This window comes from Zootoca vivipara, chromosome 1 (genome assembly GCF_965207765.1).
Source record: "Zootoca vivipara chromosome 1, rZooViv2.hap1.1, whole genome shotgun sequence".
Classification (NCBI taxonomy): Eukaryota; Metazoa; Chordata; class Lepidosauria; order Squamata; family Lacertidae; genus Zootoca; species Zootoca vivipara.
Genome location: NC_142582.1, coordinates 85736009 through 85758524, shown reverse-complemented (window position 1 = coordinate 85758524; position 22516 = coordinate 85736009). Strand labels below are relative to the sequence as shown.

Below are 22516 nucleotides of genomic sequence, written 5' to 3'. Positions count from 1 at the left end.
TAAGTACTCAAAGAGAACTAGCTCCTTTGCCTACCTGTGTATTAAAGGACATCTAATCAGTATTAGTATAAATAACAGGGTTTTTTATGAATATATACTACCTTAATGGCATATGCACCATACCCTTATAGCACATCCAAAGCACATTCTTTCCTTCAAATAATTCTGGGCAGTGTAGTTTATCGCTTCCAGATTTACAATTCTCAGCAACTCATAACAAATAGGGCCCAAAATTCTTTGAGGCGGGAACTGTGCTTTAAATATATGGTATGTATGCAACCTTTGTCAATATTCATGGAATTTGACTGGTTTTCTCCATTGTATCTTTTTATGATGCCTCACTTAGAAATGGTTCCTGCTGTAGAAAAGGTTCAATTTAGCAGCTGTGGCAATGGTGGGGTACATTTCTTTGCTTGCGGACATACTACTGTTTTTTGTTTAATGGGATTGAATAAAACTACATCCCACAGCAACCACACCAAAGAACACACAAGCTGCCCTTTGGTTTGCTCCCATGAATATCATTGAGTGGTGCTTGTAGTTTCACTCTGAACTTTGAACTATACTTTTTGTATTGAAATTACTGAAAGAAAACATACTTCAATCAAAATATATCTGCTTTCTCCCCAGAGCCCTGAAACCGATGAACTATAGGCAACTTCTTTTACTGTCTCCTTTTTGAAGGCAAAAATGCGGGCTAAGTGTGATCCTACCTTTGTTGCTCTAAGATAAATAAGGCCACATAACTTGCAACTTCTTATGCTAAGGTTGTAACCCTAGCCACACTTGAGGATTTCCCATTGTATATTGTGAGGCTTGATTCTAAATGATCCTGCGTTGGCTTATCCTGCACAGCTATTTAACTTGCTCATTCAACCAGATACATTCACATTAGTCACAGTTCTGCTTTGCTAACTTGTCAAGTAGTACCTATACTGCTAAGTTCACCATTTTTTTTTTTTGCAATTGACAACAAAGGAGATTGAGTACTTGGTCCAGAACCTTTATTGAGGTTTGTGCCAAGATATATTTCCTTCCTTAGGCTTCTAGTTACCTGTCATGTTTGACCAGTATACATACATCTCTAAATCATTGTGCAGGTGCTGAGCTTAAGTTCTTTAACGCCCGTGTTTCTCAGTAACCTTTTGCAACCATTTCTTCAGGCGGAACACATGGGTGTAGAATCCATATTTGCCATCACGGTCACAGCCTTCTCCCCATGAGACGATACCCGCCTGATACCACCGATTATCTGCTGGGTTCTGGAGAGAGGAGAGTGCAAGAGCACCAAGGAAGAGTCAGCATACTGGGAAAGAGCATATAGGTCAGATAAAGAGGGCAAGCAGCAGCAGCAGCAGGACTCTGTATTTCAAGACTTTCAGAGCCCATAGAAGGTCCAGATCCAGGTATTACAGTGGAGCTTTATGAGTATCTTTTCTAAAAGGAAATCTCACCCTTAATAGCAAAGATGTGGGATGGGGGTCTTGTTGCCCAACAATGTGTGTGAATATTGACTTGTCAATATAAATCGGTTCCACAAGCTTGTTTCTATGCCAGGTGGAAAGCTTCCGCCCCTCCACGGAGGGTAGCATTCACTCAGGGCTGTAATGAGTGACCTGCTAGCAGTGGGAGGGACAGAAGCCCCTAGTGAGTAGGGCCAACCAGTCTCCATCCTGACCAGCAGACTGCCAAATGACAAAGAGGTTTCTTTTGCCAGAGGCTGAAGTGATCGCTTTGCTTACTAGGCTCCCTGTGTACATACATCCTCGCTGAAACATGAGCACTGTCCCTCTCTCATTGATCCAGTATTTTAAGCTCGGGGCCTACCTAAGAAGTCATGACATATGTCACCCTTTTGTTGCCACTTGAGATTGATGTATTACGTCACTTTGAGCATTACACATACCTTCATGACAAAAGGGCCTCCACTGTCGCCTTCACAGGCGTCTCCTCTTTGAGAATCTTCAGGACTGTACCCTAAACAAGAAAAAGGCATTTGAGGTTGACAATAGTGAATTCAAAATCTCTTTTCCTTTTGCTGCTTTTCACCATCTGATACTTAATCTTTTAGAAATCAGTGCCTGTGTACTGCCTTCTCAAGCGACCAGAAATATTTTTCCAGAAAGTGGGGATCAGCTCTTAGTTAACTAAAACTGTGACCTATCTCCATAAATTTCCCTGTTGCTTTCACTAGTCTTCCATTTATTGTCATTTCAGTGTGAATTGGGATCAGACTGAGTGCGTCTGTACAGCAGTGTGAGGTAGATCAGATAATGCTAGGGGGACCCCATTATGGATCTCTGAGGCCTGTTTTCATCACTCCATGCATTTGCTTCACCATGTGTGTATCTGCCTCTCATGTACAGGATACAAGCAAATACCTGCTAAATGTATGAAGCACTCCTGTCTCACCTTTAGAGTTTCAGCCTACTTGGTGTTTCTTCTCAGCTGAGCTTTGTCAAAGGCACAGCCTGGTGCCTAGCCTGGATTTTCATTACACTGCTCACACAAATACATTATTTCCTCTCCCCACTCCAGGCTGGGAGTTCCTGGCCTGTTGCAATTTTGCTCAGGGCCTGATGCTGGCTTGCCCAAGTTTCTCACCTGACTGGTGGTGCCTTTCTTAGCATTAAATTAGAGGACATCATGTAGGCTTATGGGTCTTCCTATGTTGTGCAGCAGCTTCACTCGGGGAACAGTACTAGCCAGACCAAAGGGAAATATCCCTCCCTTAGACACAGCTGGAGGCTTCTGAGGTATTACCCAGTTTGTGATGGGAGGCCACTTGTCAAGATTCTCCAGTCCAGATTGTCACCAGCCAAGGGGATTGGGGGTAGGAGTATTTATATGGCGAAGGAGAGTTCCGGCTGTCTTACAGTGGTCTCTCATCCTAGTTCAGATTGGCTCATACTCTCATTCCCTTGAAACTTTGGCTTGGGCTCACTTCTAGTTGAAATCGTTAGCTTTTACTTTAGTATTCCCAACCACACAGATAAATAACCTCACCAGTTTCTCCCTCAGTTGAAAGAACGTACCAGATGCTAAGGAAAACATACCTGCACAGAACATGTTGTCTGTGACTCTAATCTTGGTGGATGCCTTGCAAGTTTCCCGTGGCACAATAGGGAGGTTCACCTGCTGTAGTATGCCAGGCAGAGGTGCCCTGCCAGTGGTCCATGTCTCTTGTAGGTTTCCCCAACCAGTCACACGCCCTTTGTATCCTGTTAGCATCAGGCTACAGAACAAAAAAAACGACACAAACCCCAGTAGCTTGGAATCATTTGCCTACATTTGTAGGCAAAACATCTTTCCTTTCGTTATGCATATGTAATGGTTTGTCTTGATCCTAATTACACTGCTCCAAACAAAAAACTGGTGTCTCCTGTGTGCGCTGAATTCTTCAGCAGAGACCAGGGTGCTGGTAGCTACAGGAAGGAAGGCTAGACTCCAGCAATGCAATGGCAAGTTACATCAAACAGCATGTTTCCATTTTGCTCTTTGCAAAATCCCGAGTTTTCCAGACTGGTTGTGCTTTCATTGTTTTTCTGCAACCGTGGGAATAGAAACACTCCTTAAACAGTCTGTCTCTCGTGTGTGTGCATGACCCCTGGCCTACAAGGTGCAATGGCTGTGGGTGTACAGTCCACGCGTACTTTACTCTGCACTTGGCCTCTTTTCCACACAGCTGCCACATGTGCATTCTATTAGGCAAGAAGAACAAACACCATCCCTACCAGTAAATCCATCATTTGTCTTAAGGTTCAGATTTTCCACCCCAGGTCTGCATACGGGGCTCCTTTTGCAATCAGTACTTTGGACTAGGCACTCATGGTTAAGATCTCTCTAAACTTAGGCTCCCTATTCATTTTCCACTCTTTGCCCATCTACTTTTTAATTCAGCACAAATGGCTGGGAAGTGTGTGTCCAGCCAGCTTCCTAAAATCCTTCAACTAGGAAATCAAGTGTTCCACCCATTCTCTTTAGGCAACCCACCTTCTGTTGCAGGCAACTCACTTCAGGAAACAGAACCCTTAAAGCAGGGGAGGAAAAAGCTTTTCAGCTTGAGGGCCACATACCCTCATAAACCGTCTTCTGGAGGCCACATACCAATGATTGGTGGGACCAGAGGCCAAAGTAGATGAAGCGATTGAGTTGTCACCTTCTGCACACTTAAATGGGAAGTAAGCCAAAGTGGGATGAGTGGGACTTGTTTAAGGTTACTTTTAAGCTCTCAATATCATGTAGGTTAGCTGCACCTTTTCTGTTATATTGCATGCTGTTTTCTAATAAAGAACCTATTGAATCTACTGCTACTACTGGGAAAATATGAACAGTTGTGTCCTATATATAAGAGCTCCAGCTTGATTTGTCTACCTTATTCAGTTCATGGCAACAGGGCCCGTCCAAGAAATTTTGCTGCCTGAGGCAAAGAACCAAATGGTGTCCCAAGTACAAGACCCGACTGGACTAGTCTTTGGATGTTACTTCAGCAATGGCAACTGGACAGGGTCTTCTACCATGTTTGAGGCTAGCTCAGAAGATGCAGGGCAGCTTGCGTGGTACACAAACATCTTGCTGCTGCTCCCTACCACCCAGCACTCACTGCCTCAATCTGCCTAATAGCAGAACCAGGCCTGGTGGCAACTCGCATCCTGCTAGTGAAAACTACCCACCTTCAGTGGAAGGCAGAAAGGGATTCATTAGTCAATCCCAAGGTTGCCTTTTCCCAATGTCGCTCCCATTCCAGATTTTATCAGTGGTAAGACTGGGAAGATGCATGTTTGAGGACACTCACAACCTACTTAGGTGATGAGACAATGTCTGGATGGGCCAACTGTCCCCCTCACCAAAGGTTTACAAACCACTACCGGTAACTTAACTTGACAGGTTCCCTATCATTTTGAATGGGGCTGCTCCCATTACAACCATAACATTCTGTCTCCTTACCTTTGAACAATCTCTTTAGTGGGTAAACAGACTGGATGTATATAGTTGCTGAACTCAACGGGCTTCTTCAGTAGTAACAGTGCAATGTCCCGGTCTAGATTCTCCTTCCAGTTGTACTTGGGGTGAATGATGACTTTCTCTATCATCATAATTTTCTCCATAGTCCTCTCATAGCTGCAACATTTCCAAAAAAGAGAGAGAAGCAATTGACATATTTAAATACTGTCATCAAGATGCCTTCAACTTGACTACAGATTACAATAAGCCCAAGCCAAGTGGATGGTGAAATAGGACTTCTGGAGGCTCCTTAATTGTGGCAAGGAAAAAAAATACAAGTTGTATGTTCAGGTAATATGTCTCCATGGGAACTAATTGCTAGGGAATTACTTTTTGTTACAGGAACACTCTGGGATGTACTGGATAGGAATGAAAGATCATAGAAGTGGGGTCATAAGCATAACTCCTCCCCTAAGTAAGAATGATGTAATCTAGGTCTGTGTTTTTTTCTGGGCAAGGTAATGAAGGAGACTGCAGTTTTCGTGTGACAAAAAGAGATGACTTTATGGGCTATTCAAGTTAAGAGAAATTCCCTTCATTAGAGTTGCCTCTCTCTGGAGGTCAGGCAATCAAACTGGCTTTCTGTTAGTGTGTTTTCCCTAAATCTATGCTCAATCTGTATATTTGTCACTAAACTTTAAAAACGACATAACCTTCCAGAGACCTCCATACAAAGGAAACCAAAGCTGGGTAAATGCTAAGCCCTGGGACTTCTGAATATTTGGCACAGTGGGGCAAGCCTAAGAATGATATATAAAATGTGCATACTTCGAATTTAGTGTGGCTGCATGACACCTTTGATCCTTGGCACCAAGAAGCATGGTTAGTGTTCTGCATGCCCAGAATCAATTTTGACTAAACGTCAGGAAGAACTGACGACAAGAGCTGTTTGACAGTGGAACAGGCTCCCACAAAAGGTGGTGGACTCTCTTTCCCTGGAGGTTCTTAAGCAGAGGTTGGATGGCCATCTGTCACGTATGCTGAGATTCCTGCATTGCAGGGGGTTGAACTAGATGACCCTCAGGGTCCCTTCCAACTACAATTCTAGGATTTTGTCTGTGTCCCCAAATGGTTTCCCTTTTCCCATATTGACAAGAGGCATTTATATAGCGCTCTTATGGCCTATGGTCAGTATGAAATTCGAAAGATTCATAATTTCCTTTCCAATCTCTTACACCTTCCGGTCGTGCTTGCCAATCCGTACAATGATGTCGTCTTTAGTGAAATTCTTATCCCAAGGTGGGTAGAAGATGCAATGGGCAGCAGTTAGGATCCAGCGATCACTGATGAGACTGGCTCCACATAGCAGCTCCTGGGGGCTCCTTCTGAACAGCATCACTTGCCTAGAACAAAATAGGCAGGGGAAGAGAGGCAAGGCTCAGTGTCTTAGCCGAAATAGCACATGACCAGAGCACAGGCTGCAGAGAACAAAACAGACCAGCATCTTTCTACTGTACTGACAGGCCATTCTTGTGCTTCAAAAGAAGAACGAGGCAGAAACACAAATTGCAAAAGTCTCTTCCTAGGGTTGCTAGTGCCATTTACGGAGTTCCCGAAAGGTCACCTGTCCATGCAAAACAGGCATGGGAAAGGAACATAAGCAAGCCTCAGTTATGATGCTTACCACGGGGAACTGCCTTTTTCAGCATCGGATCCCTTCACAATTCGGCCTGCCAGATAGGAGTCCAGCAGCTCCTGCTCGGTCTTATCAGATACATGCTGCTTCTCAAACAGAGGGCGGGAACCACAGTCTGGAAATACAGATCCATTCTTCTGTAACTACCCAGTTCTCAAATATGAACACATCTTTCATAAGCTAGCATTTCTGCTACAAGAAAAGAATAATTGGTGGTGACTAAGACATTGACCCGGAGCTGGAATTTTATCTCATTTTGTTGGAAAGGTGAATAATGGGAGTTGATTTGGAGCATAGGTTTGGTCCTGGACAGTCTATATAAAATGCTGTTTTTATTTGTTTCAAAAGTAATGGCACATGAGTGCCAGCTAGATTATCGGACTTATGCTATGGTGCTATTCCACCCTTAAGGGATGCTGAGAAACTCTGGCTGGATAGGACCATGTCTGAATGGATGGGGAGAGCACCCCATTGTAGCCCACCTCCTGAACGTTCTGGGGGATCTTCTGGTTAGATTTTTCTGTTATAGCTCTGATCTCGCTGGGGAATGGACAGGGTCATCAACAGTATCACTCCTAAGTGCCCACTCTGGCACTGCGGAGCCTGAAACACACTTGGTTCTCCAGTGAGCTTTGGACAAAGAAACAGGTCATGTGACTGCAACAGTACAAGTGGTGTCTTTCACCAAGGCCAACCAAGTACAGGTCAGAGCATGTGATTCCACTGTGTCCTTGGGTAGCCGTCTGGCAGAGGGGTTTGTTTGTTTGTTGAGCTAGTGAATGTTGGCTACTATTATTAATTTTTTTATTAATTTTGTTTACCGTTCTTCATCCGAAGATCATTGGGCGGTTCACAACATAAAAATACAAAATGAGAACGCAAAATACATAATAAAGCAAACACAAACCAATAAGCCCACTCCCACAAACACACTTAAAAGGATAGAAGATGTTAATCAGCCATAGGCCTGGTTGAAGAGGAATGTTTTCGCCTGGTGCCTAAAAGTGTACAAGGAAGGCTGCGAGTGCTTGGAAAGTTTCTAATCAACTAAAAAGGCGCCACTGATTATGGGAGGGGGAGATATACTTGAAGGAGTGTCTCCACCCCCATCTTTCAGCTTGGACGCTGAGGTCCAGTGCCGAGGGCCTTCTAGCGGTTCCCTCACTGCAAGAAGCCAAGCTACAGGGAACCAGGCAGAGGGCCTTCTCGGTAGTGGCGCCTTCCCATCAGATGTCAAAGAAATAAAGAACTATATGACATTTAGAAGACATCTGAAGGCAGCCCTGTTTAGGGAAGTTTTTAATGACTGATGTTTTAATGTATTTTTAATCTTTTGTTGGAAGCTGCCCAGAGTGGCTGGGGAAACCCAGCCAGATGGGCGGGGTGGAAATAAATAAATAAATAAATAAATAAATAAATAAATAAAATAATGCCCCCTCCTACACAATGTGGTAAGCAGCCACCATCTGAAAAGCTTCTTGCTTCAGCAAAACTGGGTTGAGCCATTCTCAGGCAGTGTGTGCTTGAGAAGAAGCAGGCATTGAATTGACACCAGTTTCTTTCATCAGATGGCATCTCCCTCACTGAGGCACATCAGGGCCACAGGAGAAATGGGATTTCATCAGGTCCAACTGATGCCACAATTTCCCAAAAATTAGATAAACAAGAACATTAACACCAGCTAGGAAAAAAATTAGCCTAAGTAGAGTTTGGAGAGCTAACAGTCTAAGTGGCTGCTTCAATGAAGGCAGGAAAGCAAACTGGATTCCAGAAGAGCCTGCTTGCTTTTCTGCCTTTGACCACAAGGTGGAGCCAGTAACCACAATCAGCAAGAAGAGAAACCATTCCAGCCCCTGTGCCAATACTGTATTAAAAAAAGGTCTGATTATTCAGCAATGTGTTGTACGAAGAAGCTGTGGCTTAATTAATTGTTATTTTTTCTTTCTTTTGACTTTATCTTGGCCCTCTCACCTGCTTCGCCTTGACCAAACGTCTTAGGATCAAAGAAGGTTTTGTGTTCTTGGAGAGTAGTCCGGCCTGCAATTTGCTCTTCATCCTCATATTCGAAATCATCCACAAAACTTTCTGAAAGAGAAGACCAGGGTGGAGAAGAACTTAATTCACAGAAGTGTCAGTCTCCTCATCCCTGCTAAATCTACTTTCTACAATGACCAGATACCAGCAGGGGGTGGTGGTGGCAATCTTCAGGATATTCCTGCACTTTTAAAAGTGATGTAGGCGGGGGTGGGGTGGGGTGGGGTGTGTTCAGCAGGTGTTGCCTGTATGGCCATCTCATTTCCTGCAACAGGGGTAGGCAGAAGAAAGATTGGGATCTTGGGGTGATTCACAATCTCACTCTCAGTTGTCTAACAATAGCAATAACTTAAGCTTCCCATGCCATGTCCTAAAAGGAGGAAAAAGAGTGCTTGGGTGAAAACCCAGAGCAGGTTTATTCTGTTTACTGATCACAACTTCCTGGGCTCAGCATGCATTCTTAGCATATGTCTGCCTGGCTGAGACATTATTTTGCAGTTGGCTCTGGCTGGTAGACCTCAGGGTTCAAACAAACAACCATGGACCTCAGGGTCCAAACAATCAAACACATGGCACTGGTAGATCCTGCAAGCCTGCAATCTGCCCATTGCAGCTCTTCTACTTCCTAGCTGCAGGCCACCAGAGAAAGCAATTAAGTTAGTGGAAGCCCATCATATCCGTGTGAAGCTTTCAACATGTGCACAGCAACACCAACATGCATACACGACTCCCAGCATGCATCTGGCTCTCCCACATAAACCACCATCTCATCTTAAGAGACTCCTCTTTGCCACAAAAAGCAAAGGCTCGCCTACTGCAGGCTCCTTACCGCAGTAGTTCAAGTCACAATAGTCAAAGGTCACGTTAGGATGGTTGATGTAGCACCAGACGCCTTCATCGTCCTCATCAGGGTTGCGGCAATAATTCTGCACCAGGTTAGGATTGCCCTGGAAGGGTTTCCCGTGGCTCATTGCTCTCGCTTGTTCTGAGGCCCATGGCAAGCACTGGGCCCCGGAAATGGTGACGGAGAGGGTCCCCGTATACTGCAGCCCCTTGTTCGGCACACAAGGCCCTTGCTTCTTCTGCTCTTGCCCTGGGGTCCTTGGGGAAATCGGAACCGAGGTCCGGTTCTCACCTGAAAAAGGAGGAGCAAGGGAACCATGACCATCATTTTGTTTAAGAAGTTATAGAATCGTAGAATCATAGAGTTGAAAGAGACCACAAGGGCCATCCAGTCCAACCCCCTGCCAAGCAGGAAGTTCTCTTTCACCATATCTAAATTGGTTTTAGAAGGGAAGCTGTGCACACATGCCTGGAATTGAAAGGAGGGACATAATCAAACTCTACTTCAGACATCTTTAGGCAGCCCTGTTTAGCAAAGTTTTTAATGTAAACATAATGTTTTATTGTGTTGGGAGCCTCCCAGAGTGGCTGGGTGTCCGGGTCCGTGCTGAGGAGGGCTGCACTGAGGAGGAATGGTGGGAGCCTCCCCTTCCCTCTGCTCCTGATCAGGATCCTGAATCATCCCAGGAGCAGGAGGGCAGTATAGATTTGGAACAGTGGTTTGCAGAGGGACATAGTTCAGAAGGCAGAAGCTGGGAAATACTGGATGGAGAACAGCTAGGAGAAGAAACACTGGGGGGGGGAGATTTAACAGACTCCCTTTCACCGGAAAGCGCCCATCCGCTCAGCGCAAGGTCAAGGAGAGCAGATAAGGTGGCTGCTCAGAAAGCACAGTGGTTGCGAGATCAGGTTGCAAGATGCAGAAGTGACGTGGGTGACGTGGGAAGTGGGTGGAACCCTCAGTTGGGAGCACCTTCATTCCTGGAAATGGATTCTTTGTTCTCTCGCTGTGATCATTAAAAATTATAACTGGTAAGAGACTCCTTTTGCTTTGTTCTGCTTATCTACTGCCAAGGGGGGCGGGGAAGGAAGTTGAGTCCCTAAAGCCTGGCACTGGGGAAACCCAGCCAGATGGGCGGAGTATAAATAATAATTATTATTATTATTATTATTATTATTATTATTATTATTATTATTATTATTATTATTATACCTGAAGCATCAGCACTGAGACTCACCACACACAGGTACAGCACATTCCTCTGCGCGCACGACTGGGTTTCGGGTGTAGCACCAGGGGCCCCTTGTGTCGTTGTTTGGATTCCTACAGTAGTTTTCAGTGAGGCTGGCACCTGGATGGGTTGTCGTGTTGAAGCTAAAAGAAAGCACAATACAGTAGATAGGTACAGGGAAACAGAAAATCCCTCCTCTTATAGTTGGGCTTGCAGTAAGGGAACTCTGGATCTTGCATCCAAAAGGACTGCACTGCAGTTTTATGGCTTGTTCTACAAGAAAATCAATCCCTCGGAAGAAGAAAAAAACGTGAAGCCCAGACACAGATAGTCACGTATAGCAATCACGTGTCTGTATTTCACTGCGCACGTACATCAAGAACAGCTATGACCGGCTATGGCTTCCCACCCGGCATGTGCACACCGCATGTTCATGTACACAAAAACGCACATATGCGTGTGCACAGATTTCAGATTCCACCCTCCCTCACCTGATGTGATTGACTGGGCATGTCCTCCATCAGCTATCTTGCAGCTCGCGGCTATTGGCCGCTGTGCTTATCTGAAGACATTCAAGCTCTAACTCAATTGTCCCTGTCGTCTGTATTGTTTTCATTTCCCTCAAACCACATTGCTGACAATTCCCCCTGCTGAGGATAACTGAGGTTAACATTCCATGCATTTGATGACGTGGATGCTAGTCCTTGAAAGTTTGCTTTACGTGGTTAACTCAGTGATTCTCAAAGGTTTCGTCTCATTTCCTCAACAATTTCTCTTCTCAGGAACTGCCATAGAGATCTTACATATTTCAAAGAGGGGTTTTTTTTGGGGGGGCAGGTGTCTCAGGGTTCATATTTATTGTCATGCTACTCACGCCTGCAGATCCCCCTTTTTCTAGAGCACACCAATATTTCCCTGTACAATATTCCCTTGCACTTTGTGCTTCCAATTAAAACCCAAGATGCACAAGATGCAATGGGCATCCACTGGATCCTTATTCTCTGCTCAGTCTCTCCATCCAATGTTGTGTGAAGGCAAGTGGAAGTCAGGCTTGAGTTGCCTCCAGTGCAGACGGTGGCCCTGCCTGCCAGGTTCTTACAAGCAAAGGGTGGCACAGACATGCCCCCCTCCCCAAACAAACAAGCAAGCAAACTTACTCAGGCTTGTGAGGAAATTTGCTCGACCAGTACTGGCATTCAATTCCTGACTTGGTGAACGAAATGGATCCCCTATAATTCTGCCCCACATCTTTGACACAGTCACCTGTTGGAATAAAAAATACAGGATGCAGTGAAATGGAACAGCTAGCGGGATATTCAGAGAGTCAAGACATCTCAGTGGCTTGGATGTGGGCTGATACACATAACAAGCGCTCGTTCAGCGATGCTTCTATGTCCCCTTCATTGCTCTACACTTCAGAAGTGGCAGCTGAATCTGGGAATTGACTCCATTGAAAAGCATCGTGTTTAAAGGGTCAGTAGAAAGAACACAGAGAGAAAAAACTGTGCTTGAAAATACATGTTCTATCAGTGGTGAGAGTTTGGGATAGACCATTCACGTAGGCAATCATTCATTGATCAAGACACATTTGGCACCCAAGCCAAACACAGGCCTTTATATTATTGTATTTATATCTGATTGTATATTTTAGGTCACCTTTCAGGGTGCAACTCCTTCTGAAGATTATATCAACATGGAAAACCATTGTACTATGTTCAATATATGTTTGCTCCTAGGCTGCCCTTGGTACTGAAAATAAAATGAAGAAAGTGCTGGGAAATTTTTATTTTGTTTACATTTCTCTATTTCATATGGGGAGGAGGGCTGGATCCATGCTATACTCTGGTACAGCTAAAATGCCCCATAGAAGGACCCCAACTACCGTAACTTCTTAGGTCAGTGCAAGGATTTCCATGTGCACAGTGGAGCATCCCCTCTTCTCCTTTCCCCACCCTCCTCAAATCCCCCTCCCTCCCCAAATTGTTCTGGAAGGATGGGGGAAACCCCAAAACAGGTTCAGGAGTGGGGTGGACAGAGGAGAGGAAGGGGAAGATACGTTGAATAAACAGGAATCCTTGTACTGGTGGAATTAGTTGGATATCCCTGCAATGGGTTTGTTACAGAGTATTATAATGTTACACATTTATTATATTTGCTAATTGGTTTTCTTAACATATAACCCAAAGTGATATTTGGGCACATCACACATTGCAGGAGACAAACATGTTTTTGTTTTTAGAGATACGCATTACACATGTGCAGCAAGGAACCAGGCTCTGGCTCCCTATCTTTTATATTACATTTGTGAATTTCAAGACCCATCCTGTCTCTCTCACAAGTTACAGTATTGTTAGTGTCTACATTAGGCAGCCCCGCTCTGCCACCAACTGCCCTGTGGGCAAGATTCCTGACGACTTGTTCTATCGTCATATTGTTTATTGTGAAATTAGGAGTGCAGTTCAATGTTCCTTTAAGACACCTTGCAAGGATTTGTATCCTGAAAGCGGGGGGTGGGGTGGGGGTGCAAGTAACTGCAATGAATATAATACATGGTATATAAATCACGCACATCTGCTAAAATGTTGTTTGCAGCAGTGTCCCTCTGCGAGTTTAGGAAAGAGACAGCGACTCTTCTGAAAGTAATGCTTCTCAGTGATTGTGCCTTATTTAGAATTTGCCTCCAGTCTCTTCAGAGAAAGCATATTCCTTGTACTCACCACCACCAGGGCACCACAGACTCACTGTTAAACTGCTTACCTTTCAGGCACTCATCGAGAGCTGCTCTGGGCTGCGTCTGAGACTTACATACTGGGGAGAGAATAATACAATTCAGCTTAAAGGGATCTTCAGCTCGTAAGAACAGCTCTGCTGCATCAGACCCGCCAAGACCCACCTAGTCCAGCTTTTGGTCCTCAAGAGGATTGGCCATGGGAAGCTTGCAAGGGGGACTGAATGCAAGAGCCCTCTCTGCACTTGTGATTTCCAGCAACGGGTACTCAGAGGCATGCTGCTGCCTCTCTGATATTGAGAGCAGCACACAGCCATTGGGAGATAGTAAAGCAACTCTCATTTTCTGGCTTCAAAAGCCCCCAAGCGGTGATATCCAACTCTGCCTGTCTGCCAGGGTAACTGACTTCCGTTTGTGCAGCAGGAGATCTCCTTCCTCTCTTCTCCACTCCCAGTCCCACAAATCTGCTGTGGAGGATTAGGAGACCACCCACAGCAGATTTATGGGGGCTTCGGAAAAAGAGAAGCAAAAATTCCCATTGCACAGATGTCACATGACACTGGATTTCACCCAAACCTTGGGCAAGGATGAATTAGGGAGAAGTTTCTGTTTCTCCATTTTTAAAACAGATGAACGATCCACCCTTGCCAGTAAGAAACCTTTGGCAGCTGCCGTCAGTGCCATCTTCATGAATATGATGTGATGCTTAGGGATAGGCAAATAACAAGGGAGAGAGCACTAGTGAAAGGATCGATCCTATACAGAAAGAAGGATCAGCCAATGGGTGGGAAGACGTTGGCAGCAGCAAGAGATGCAAGTTGACCAAGTCCAGCTGACCAAGAACTAAACATGAATGGATGAAGAGCAGCAACATGAAAAACTTTGAAGCTTGTCATGGTGATAGGGACAGGAAGAGAGATAAACTGGAGGACAGGGCTGGAGGAAATTAGTTGATACAACTGTGGGAAAAGTTACAGGTAGTTACCGTGTTGGTCTGAATCGAAGCAAAATAAAAAAATTCTTTCAGTAGCACCTTAAAGACCAACTAAAGAAGTGTGCATGCACACGAAAGCTCATACCAAAATAAAAACTTAGTTGGTCTTTAAGGTGCTACTGAAAGAATTTAACTGTGGGAAAAGTATGTGTGTGTTATGGGCAAAGTAGCCCTTAATAGTTGAGTCAATTTAAATGGTATGACTGGATTAGTTTGTGCAATTGGACTTCCATAGCAAGAGCTCCAAGATCAAATATGGTAACAGAAGAATTAAGATATGCTAGTATTATGCTTGCAACTTTATCATTCTATGCATGTTTACTTGGAGATGTTCTGTTGATTTCAAAAGATTTAACTCCAAATAAGTATTTGCAGAAACCGCTGCTCTGGGATACGCAAGGCAATACTGGACATTGACGTAGAGACATAATTCTCCAGAGCCTGTGAAAGCCAGATCTTGGAATAAGGTTCAGTGGTAGATACCATAATATACAAATAGCAAGGGTGTTTGACAGGAGCTTCAGACATGCATACCTGAGTATTGTGTCCAGAACATATCCTGCAAAACAAAAGTGCTCACTTAGAAAGAAATACCTATGAACGAGTAAGTCAATTGATGCAGCTCTACTGCTGATGCTAGAAAGCTGTCAGGATGAGACACCACTGTGAACTCTTTGGAGGCAGCGTGAAATATGATTGTCATGACTCAACAAGAGAGGGGACACATCTGATTTTGCTTCTGCCATCAAATTAAATCTATTGCAATTATGAGATGCATATAGCTCTAGGGAAACTACTGCATGAATTAAACCAGCCCTCTACCAGCCTTCCATATGTTGTTAGACTCCAGTTCCCATCAACCTCAGCTAGTGTGGCCAGTGGACAAGGGGTGATGGGTGTAGTAGTCCCAACAACATCCACCCATTTTAGAAGTACAAATTTAGATCTTTGACATGGCTAGCCAATATATTTTAATATAACAAGGGTGGTGGCATCTGCACCGGGCCTGTCCCCACTTATCATCCTACAGTCTTTAGGAACAAGGGGAAGTCTTATGATAATTCATCTTGGAAGGCCTGTCAACTATATTGCTTAATGGATTATTATACAAAAAACTGTTCCTGTTGTTTATAGCATATATAAAAACATGGGGATAAACGCTTTCCCTGGTTATTGGGCTGCCAAGGGAGGTCATTTCTCATCTGTTCCTCTAAGAGAAGAGATGCTACCAGACAACATAATACCAGACTCCTTTATTAATGCCTCATTTGGGGCCCAAAGTAAAAAATCATGATGGGAATTTAATTGGGACATACAGTTAGATGATGAGAAATGTGGTGGTGTAGGAGAGCTGGAAAAAAATGTCACATCTGGCAACCATTGTACCCCTTTAGTTTCAGATAGCACATGGGTAAAAAGGTAAAGGTAAATGATCCCTGACAGTTAAGTCCAGTCGCAGACGACTCTGGGGTTGCGGTGCAGACAGTTTTTCTGGGTCATGTGGCCAGCATGACTAAGCTGCTTCTGGCGCAATGGAACACTGAAACCAGAGCAGCAATGGAAAGGCCGTGTACCTTCCTGCCGGAGCGGTACCTATTTATCTACTTGCACTTTTTTCGGTGTGCTTTCAAACTACTTGGTTGGCAGAAGCTGGGGTAGAGCAACGGGAGCTCACCCAGTCACGGGGATTCGAACAGCCAACCTTAGACCATAGCGCCACCCGTGTCCCTTAGTACATGGGTAGATGAGTCTAAAAAACCCAGGACACAAATTTTCCACGGCCTTCTAGCAGCTATGGTGGCTCATATACCAGAAGTAACGTATTTAGTGTTAACTCTGGAAGTGTACACTCGATTCTGACCAAACTAAGCCTCCAAGATTTATTTTTATAAATATTATTTGTAAAGAGTATCTTTGTTTGAACCATTTATTATCCCATTAGAGCTGCACTGAGTCTTTGTACTTTGTCCTTTCCAAGCTGTGATGCATTGTGGTTTAAATCCCTTATTGTTTCTTTTCTTTTCGTTACGCTTGCACTTTTTGTTGTTATTAAATTAATACATTTTCTATAAAATAAAATAAAATTACAACATCTGGAAGGAGACTGGGGAATTAAAGAAGAAACCCACTGTTCCCCTAGGACACCAGGTACAAACCTCACATTGGTTGCTGGGCCCCTGCATATGTGACTAACAGGCCTTGTTATGCAGGAAGGAAAATAGAATGATACCTACTGTTTGGGCATTAGACTCAATGGCTTCACGGGCTTCTTCATAGCTGCATATTTCCTCCAGGCACTCCCGTTCTAGATTGCCTTTGCGCACCTCTTCTAGGTATCCTTTGTTGGCTCGCCTTGAGCGCGTCAGCAAAGAGAGTGCTTGCTTCTGATCAAGAAAGACTATCAAGAGCAGAACACCCATCAGTCAGTCCTTAGTGTGGAGGCTCATTCACTGGGGCAATTGTCATTCTGAAGGACCATTGAGCGGGAAGGACCCTACAGCCAGCCCTCTCCTCCAAGACATGACTAACCACCACAACACAAACACAGACAGATCAGACAACACAGCCTGGACCTCAGTGGCCCAGAAGCAGAACTGGGCACCTGCAAAAAGCTGCTACAAATAAAATTTCCACATGATTCAGCCCATGGAGCTACACCATACATGGTGGAGAAGGGCAAGCCATTGCCATGTTTTCAGTATAATGTTGCATGTTTCTTTCTTCTTCTTTTTTAAAATTTTTATTCATTTTTCCAATTAACAAAACAAACCAATAATTTTTATACAATTCCTCTTAAATTCCCCCATCGCCTTGCTCTGCCGAGCTGAGACTTTCCTCCCTCCCTTCATGCGGTTTTCTTATTAAATCCTGTTTTGCAGTTCCTTATTATCTTTATTTCGGTCAATTCGTAGGATTTATTTCAATCCTGCGAGTGTTTTTAAACTTCTACAGTTTTTCTCCATATAGTCCACAAATTTACTCCAGTCTTTTTGGAACCTTGTCTCTCCTTGGTCTCGGATCTTGCAGGTCAGTCTAGCTAAGTCTGCATAGTCTATCATTTTCATCTGCCACTCTTCGATTGTTGGTAATTCCTGAGGTTTCCATTTTTGGGCTAACAATGTCCTAGCCGCGGTTGTCGTAATGTTGCATGTTTCAGGATATTAGCTCTGCATTCCTACAATGCTCTTCCCTTTGTAGGCTCCAGCTGCCTGTTTGCCCAATGTAATGCATTGCCCAACCATTGACAGTCTTGTGTTACCACAGACAAAACAGGAAATTGGGTCAAATGCCCAGTTTTCACTTCTAGATCTCAATGGGTTGATCCAACACTACTCTGTCAGTGGAACTCCATGTGTGCAGCGCTGGATTCAACCCAGTGTGAATTCCTCACCTAATCTTCACCTATATGGCATTTATTTTTTTCAACCCTTTGCATGCCTCTTGACTGCAGTCATTTCTAAGCAGCATGCAGGAGACCCAATACAATAAGAATAAACATACGTTTAAACTATAAAATCAGAATGCAATAAAAAAGACTGCTGGAATAAGAAGAAAAAGTATTCACTAAGCACCAAACAGAAAATAATATTTCTAGTCTATTCTGCCCTTATGGTGGTAGAACCAAGACTCTTGTTCAGTTTAGTATCAGGGTTGTGCCCAGAACTGACCACTTCCAAATGGCAGGTCTCTTTCTGCTCTATGGACACTTACCCTATTCCTGTTTGCACAGAAAAACATATTTACTCAGCCCTTGTTCTGTGTGCCTCTTTGCTGGCACGTGTGCCGGTCTCTGTTTGCCCACCCCTGAATCTGAACCTTTGTAGTCCCCTCATTTCCCTTTTTCACATTCACACATTAGAACTTTCAGTCTCGGTCAGGGGTGGGAAATGTCTGGTCTATGAGCCTAATCATTAGGCTATGTTGCTCAAGCCATGCCTACCTGCCAGTCATCTGATGCCATGTGTGATACTAGGTTTGAGCAGGTAAAAGGGAAGCTAGGCTGGAACAATAGGGGCTCCTTAAGATGATTGTTCAATGTTTCTGAAGTCCTGCCAGCCAGCTGATTGGTGGGGCTTCAGAAGAGCTGAACACTTGTCTTCTGGAGCGCCAATAAACAGCTGTTTGCTGGGGCCTCAAAGCACAGTGGATGGCTCTTTGCCAGCTCCTTGCAGAGGCTTATGTGAAGCTTTGAACACCCAACAATAAGCTGATTACAGGTGGTTCAAAGCACCATGTAACCCGACATAATTGTAACCTCAGCTGATTGACAGGTATGTCCCCTACCCACCCATCAAATTTGGTCTGTGGGATAGGTAGGGGTATAAATCCCCCCTCCATCTGATTTAAGGTCTAGCAATGATTTCTGCAAGATGAGGGGGGGGGGAATCAAAGAGCTACCCTACAACCGAGAGCGTCAAGCTAGGGTGCCCTCCACCCTAGCTTCTCCAATCTGGTGCCCTCCAATATTGTCAGACTCCTACTCCCATCAGCCTAACAGCAAGTATAGCCAATGGTCAGGGATGATGGGAACTGTAGTCCAGCAAGATCCGAAGGGTATCAGGTTAGGAAAAGGTGAGACAGGATCTCTGTCTCCTCTATTGAAGAGAGAAACAACAGGGTGCCCTGTGGCAGCTTGAAGGCCAACAATTTAGCAGATGCTTTCATGGACTAGAGTCCACTGTGTCATTATTTAAGATGCCACAAGACTCTGCTGCTTTGGCTGCTGCAATAGACTAATACAACTGCTCCTCGGGAAGCTGCCATTGCAGGCAGAAGGCTGTATTCAATGCAAACCACTGAAACTGATGGACGTGAGCAATGTAAGACAATTCTTTTCAATGCATTACTTAATGTAATGCTTACCCAGAGAGCACACCCTGCTTCTGAAGTGGTTAAAACGTATACACATGCCCCTCCTCAAAAAGGCACTTGAGGAGTACATTTTAATCTTTTGGTAAGTGCCATGTTTCTGCTAACTCGATTAGGAGTAAAGAAGAGCCTTCCTGTTAAGATAAAGAACTCCAACAAAGAGGCGCCCACTGGGGAACCTCCCCTCTCCTCCCACCCTGTCCCATCAATCTTCCAGCAAGAACCATGGAAAAAGAACACTATTATGTGATGTAACTCCCGTGTGTTCTGTTATTCAGGTGTGCATACTCAAATACAAAAGCTAAACGATAACTGGTCTGGAGAGAGAGTGTTCTGGCACAGCGCTGCCCTGCCTCCATCATCTTTCCTCAGTTATCACCCAAGATCCTTCCTGCTCCAAATCTGGGAGTCTCTGAAACATGGAGTGACGTGCCTGCCTCTCTCTATAGCTGCCACATCCTCTCCATCTCAGCCATGCCATGACAGTCTCTTTCAATGGGGCTGCTGCTGGGATTCAGGGCTGTAGCTCGGTTGTAGAGCCTCCCATAGCATGCAGGCGGTCCTGGGTTCAATTGCTGGTATTTCCAGATAGGGCTGAGAGAGACCCTGGAGAGCCACTGCCAGTGAATGTAGACAATAAGAGATACTGTAGATGGAACAACGGTCTTAGTAGAAAAAAGCTTCCTATTTTCCCTGGATGCTTGATCTGCCACACTGAACTTCCAATGTAGGAGGCCAACAGAATGAGTATTGCTATCTGCTCTACTAGTCAATTGCAGCAGAAGCCTACACGTTTTCTCAGAAACCCCAGTTGCAACATTCATCCCCTTAGCACATGTTCTTAGGATTGCTGCCTGTTCACTGCTGAGCAGGCGGATTTTTTCAAACTCACCCCTTCCTTCCTTCCTTCCTTCCTTCCTTCCTTCCTTCCTTCCTTCCTTCCTTCCTTCCAATGCCTTACCTTGGTTGTAGCTCAGTGAGAGGTCCAGAAGAAAGGCAAGGAGAAGGGTCCTCAGCATTCTGGTTCTGCTCTGTCCCATTGCGTGTGCGCCTGACTGCAGGAAGATTGCAGAGGAAATGGATGAAGAACGATTGCAGCCCAGCCTGGGTTAATGTTGAACCAGGATGAAGAAACAGGAACCAGGTCACAGTGTGTCAGGGACAGTAAGTTTGAGGATCTCACTATCTCACCCACCCTGGTTTTTCTCTCCCTCCCTTGCATTTTTGCTTTCAGGTGCCTTGGTGGCACAAGCAACCAATGGAACAAGAACAATTCCATCCATACGTTTAGATTGTTTGTGGTCTCAGAACACCAAATAAACATGGACTGACATTAGGAAACAATATGCATGTCATATTATTACGTCATTATTTCATAAAGCAGAGGACATTTGGCTATCCTGGCTTAAAATAAGGGAACTGCCATTTGTTTAGGAAATCCTCCTGTTCTAGATATTTAATCCAGATGCCAAAAGGTCTATTCCCTGTCTTTACTTCTGTGATCCTGTTCTAGAATACATTGAGTGACTGAATGAGTTTCTTCTCCCTTCCACAATTTATAATTCTTTGATTCTTGGATGTCTCTCAGCAAAATATCCAATGAGATCCCCATGACTCCTTTCTGAATGCCCAAAGAGAGGTGCTTGATTATGTGTGTGCTGGAGAGGAGTCCAAGAAGTCAGAACAGATGGAAGACACCAAGGAGTCAAGTCATTAAATATTTGCATCCTGTTTCGGTTCATTTGTATTTTTTTAAAAAATTTCCCATTTAATTGTGGTTTGGACATACAGGTAAATGAACTTAAAACAAATATTTGGTATATTGACCAGCCACTTTTAATGAGTAAACGTAATTTTCAAACAGATGCATGTCATAAACTCTTCAAGTTTGTAGTGCAAGTCCTGTAAGGTGAATACAGATGAATAACTATTGTATTCACTGAACACGATATTCAATATTCATTGAATACAATATACAAAATTGAATACAAAAACTTCATTGGGTTCAAATGAGTATGGAAAAGCAGCTAAACTCAAAGGCCCATAGCACCCTTCAATGAAGAAAGGCTTGAGAACATAGGGTTTTACTTTAAGAAGGAATACAGAAGTTTGTAAACTCATGAAAGCTTGGAGCGAGCAGCTAGAGCAAAATGTATTCTGCTTTCATTAACACTTATGTACACTCAGTGCAGCTGACTGGGACTAGGTCCAGGACTTAAAAAGGAAGCACTTCTTCACACATAATGTAAGACAATAAGGTGTGGGGAGCTAGCAGCTTGGCACTTCTGAAAAAGAGATGCCGGAACTCACCATGAATGCCTCCCTCATTCTCTTAGTATGGCAAAGGCCTGACAGGTGCCAGAACTGAGTTCGAGTGAGTTTCCCCTGAAAATAGCCCTGGCTAAATAGAACCTCCATTTTAAGGGGCAGCACAGCTCTATCAGATGAACAAAACACCACAGAGTGTCTATTACCTTGCTTATGAGCTCTAGAGACATCTGACTGGCTACTAGAAACAGAATGCTGGACTTGATAAATCCAGCAAAGCAATTCTTATCTTCAGATTTATTGAGATGAGTCTCATTGATAAAATAATTAAATTAGGAGCCAGTACAGTTAGATCTTGAAATTCTTAGTAGTAGCCTAAGGCCATAATCTGAGCCATATACTCTTCATCAAAAGAAATCAGCAACATCAAATTCATCACTTGGAATTTAGGTCTTTGGAGATTCCAAATTAGTCCACCGTTTAGTAAAACAGGTCCCTACCCCATCCTCATCTGAGACAAACTGTAAGTGTAGGAGGAGCTTAGAGAACTATCAATCTCAGGCCCCTTTCTCTTGCTCTTCTCTGTCTCTCTTCTGTAATGGTCTTCTAGTCAGTATTTGTTATCTCCATCGTAGGCAAGTAAATATTAGCATTAGGGTAGCTGGGAAGTGACTCTTTGGCCACTTGTACAAAGAGCAATTGCACAGTCCCCGCCTCCAACAGATTGCAGAGTTTGAAGAACACAGAGTCTCTTTCTAACACACAATAAAGCAAAGAGATTTGAGAAATGTCCAGTTCTGGGTCTAGCATACTGGGATATTTAGGCAGAGCCTGAGTTCAGGAGAACATCCAGACAAAGAGTTCTGGCCCATGTATGAAGGGAAACTTTTGGAGAACATTCACAAGCT

At 44.2% G+C, this 22516-nt stretch overlaps 1 protein-coding gene across 1 annotated transcript; it reads right to left on the bottom strand.

The window, feature by feature from the left end:
* Positions 1 to 987: 987 nt before the first annotated feature.
* Positions 988 to 20664, bottom strand: F2 (coagulation factor II, thrombin). Its single transcript, XM_035115147.3, has 14 exons — positions 20302 to 20664; positions 16706 to 16869; positions 15006 to 15030; positions 13507 to 13557; positions 11907 to 12012; positions 10756 to 10892; positions 9504 to 9809; positions 8612 to 8725; positions 6629 to 6755; positions 6180 to 6347; positions 4948 to 5121; positions 3057 to 3235; positions 1907 to 1977; positions 988 to 1262 (listed from the first exon to the last, which is right to left on the bottom strand). The coding sequence occupies exons 1-14, from the start codon at positions 20378 to 20380 to the stop codon at positions 1119 to 1121; spliced, it is 1845 nt and encodes a 614-aa protein (XP_034971038.2). The 5' UTR covers positions 20381 to 20664; the 3' UTR covers positions 988 to 1118.
* Positions 20665 to 22516: the final 1852 nt, after the last annotated feature.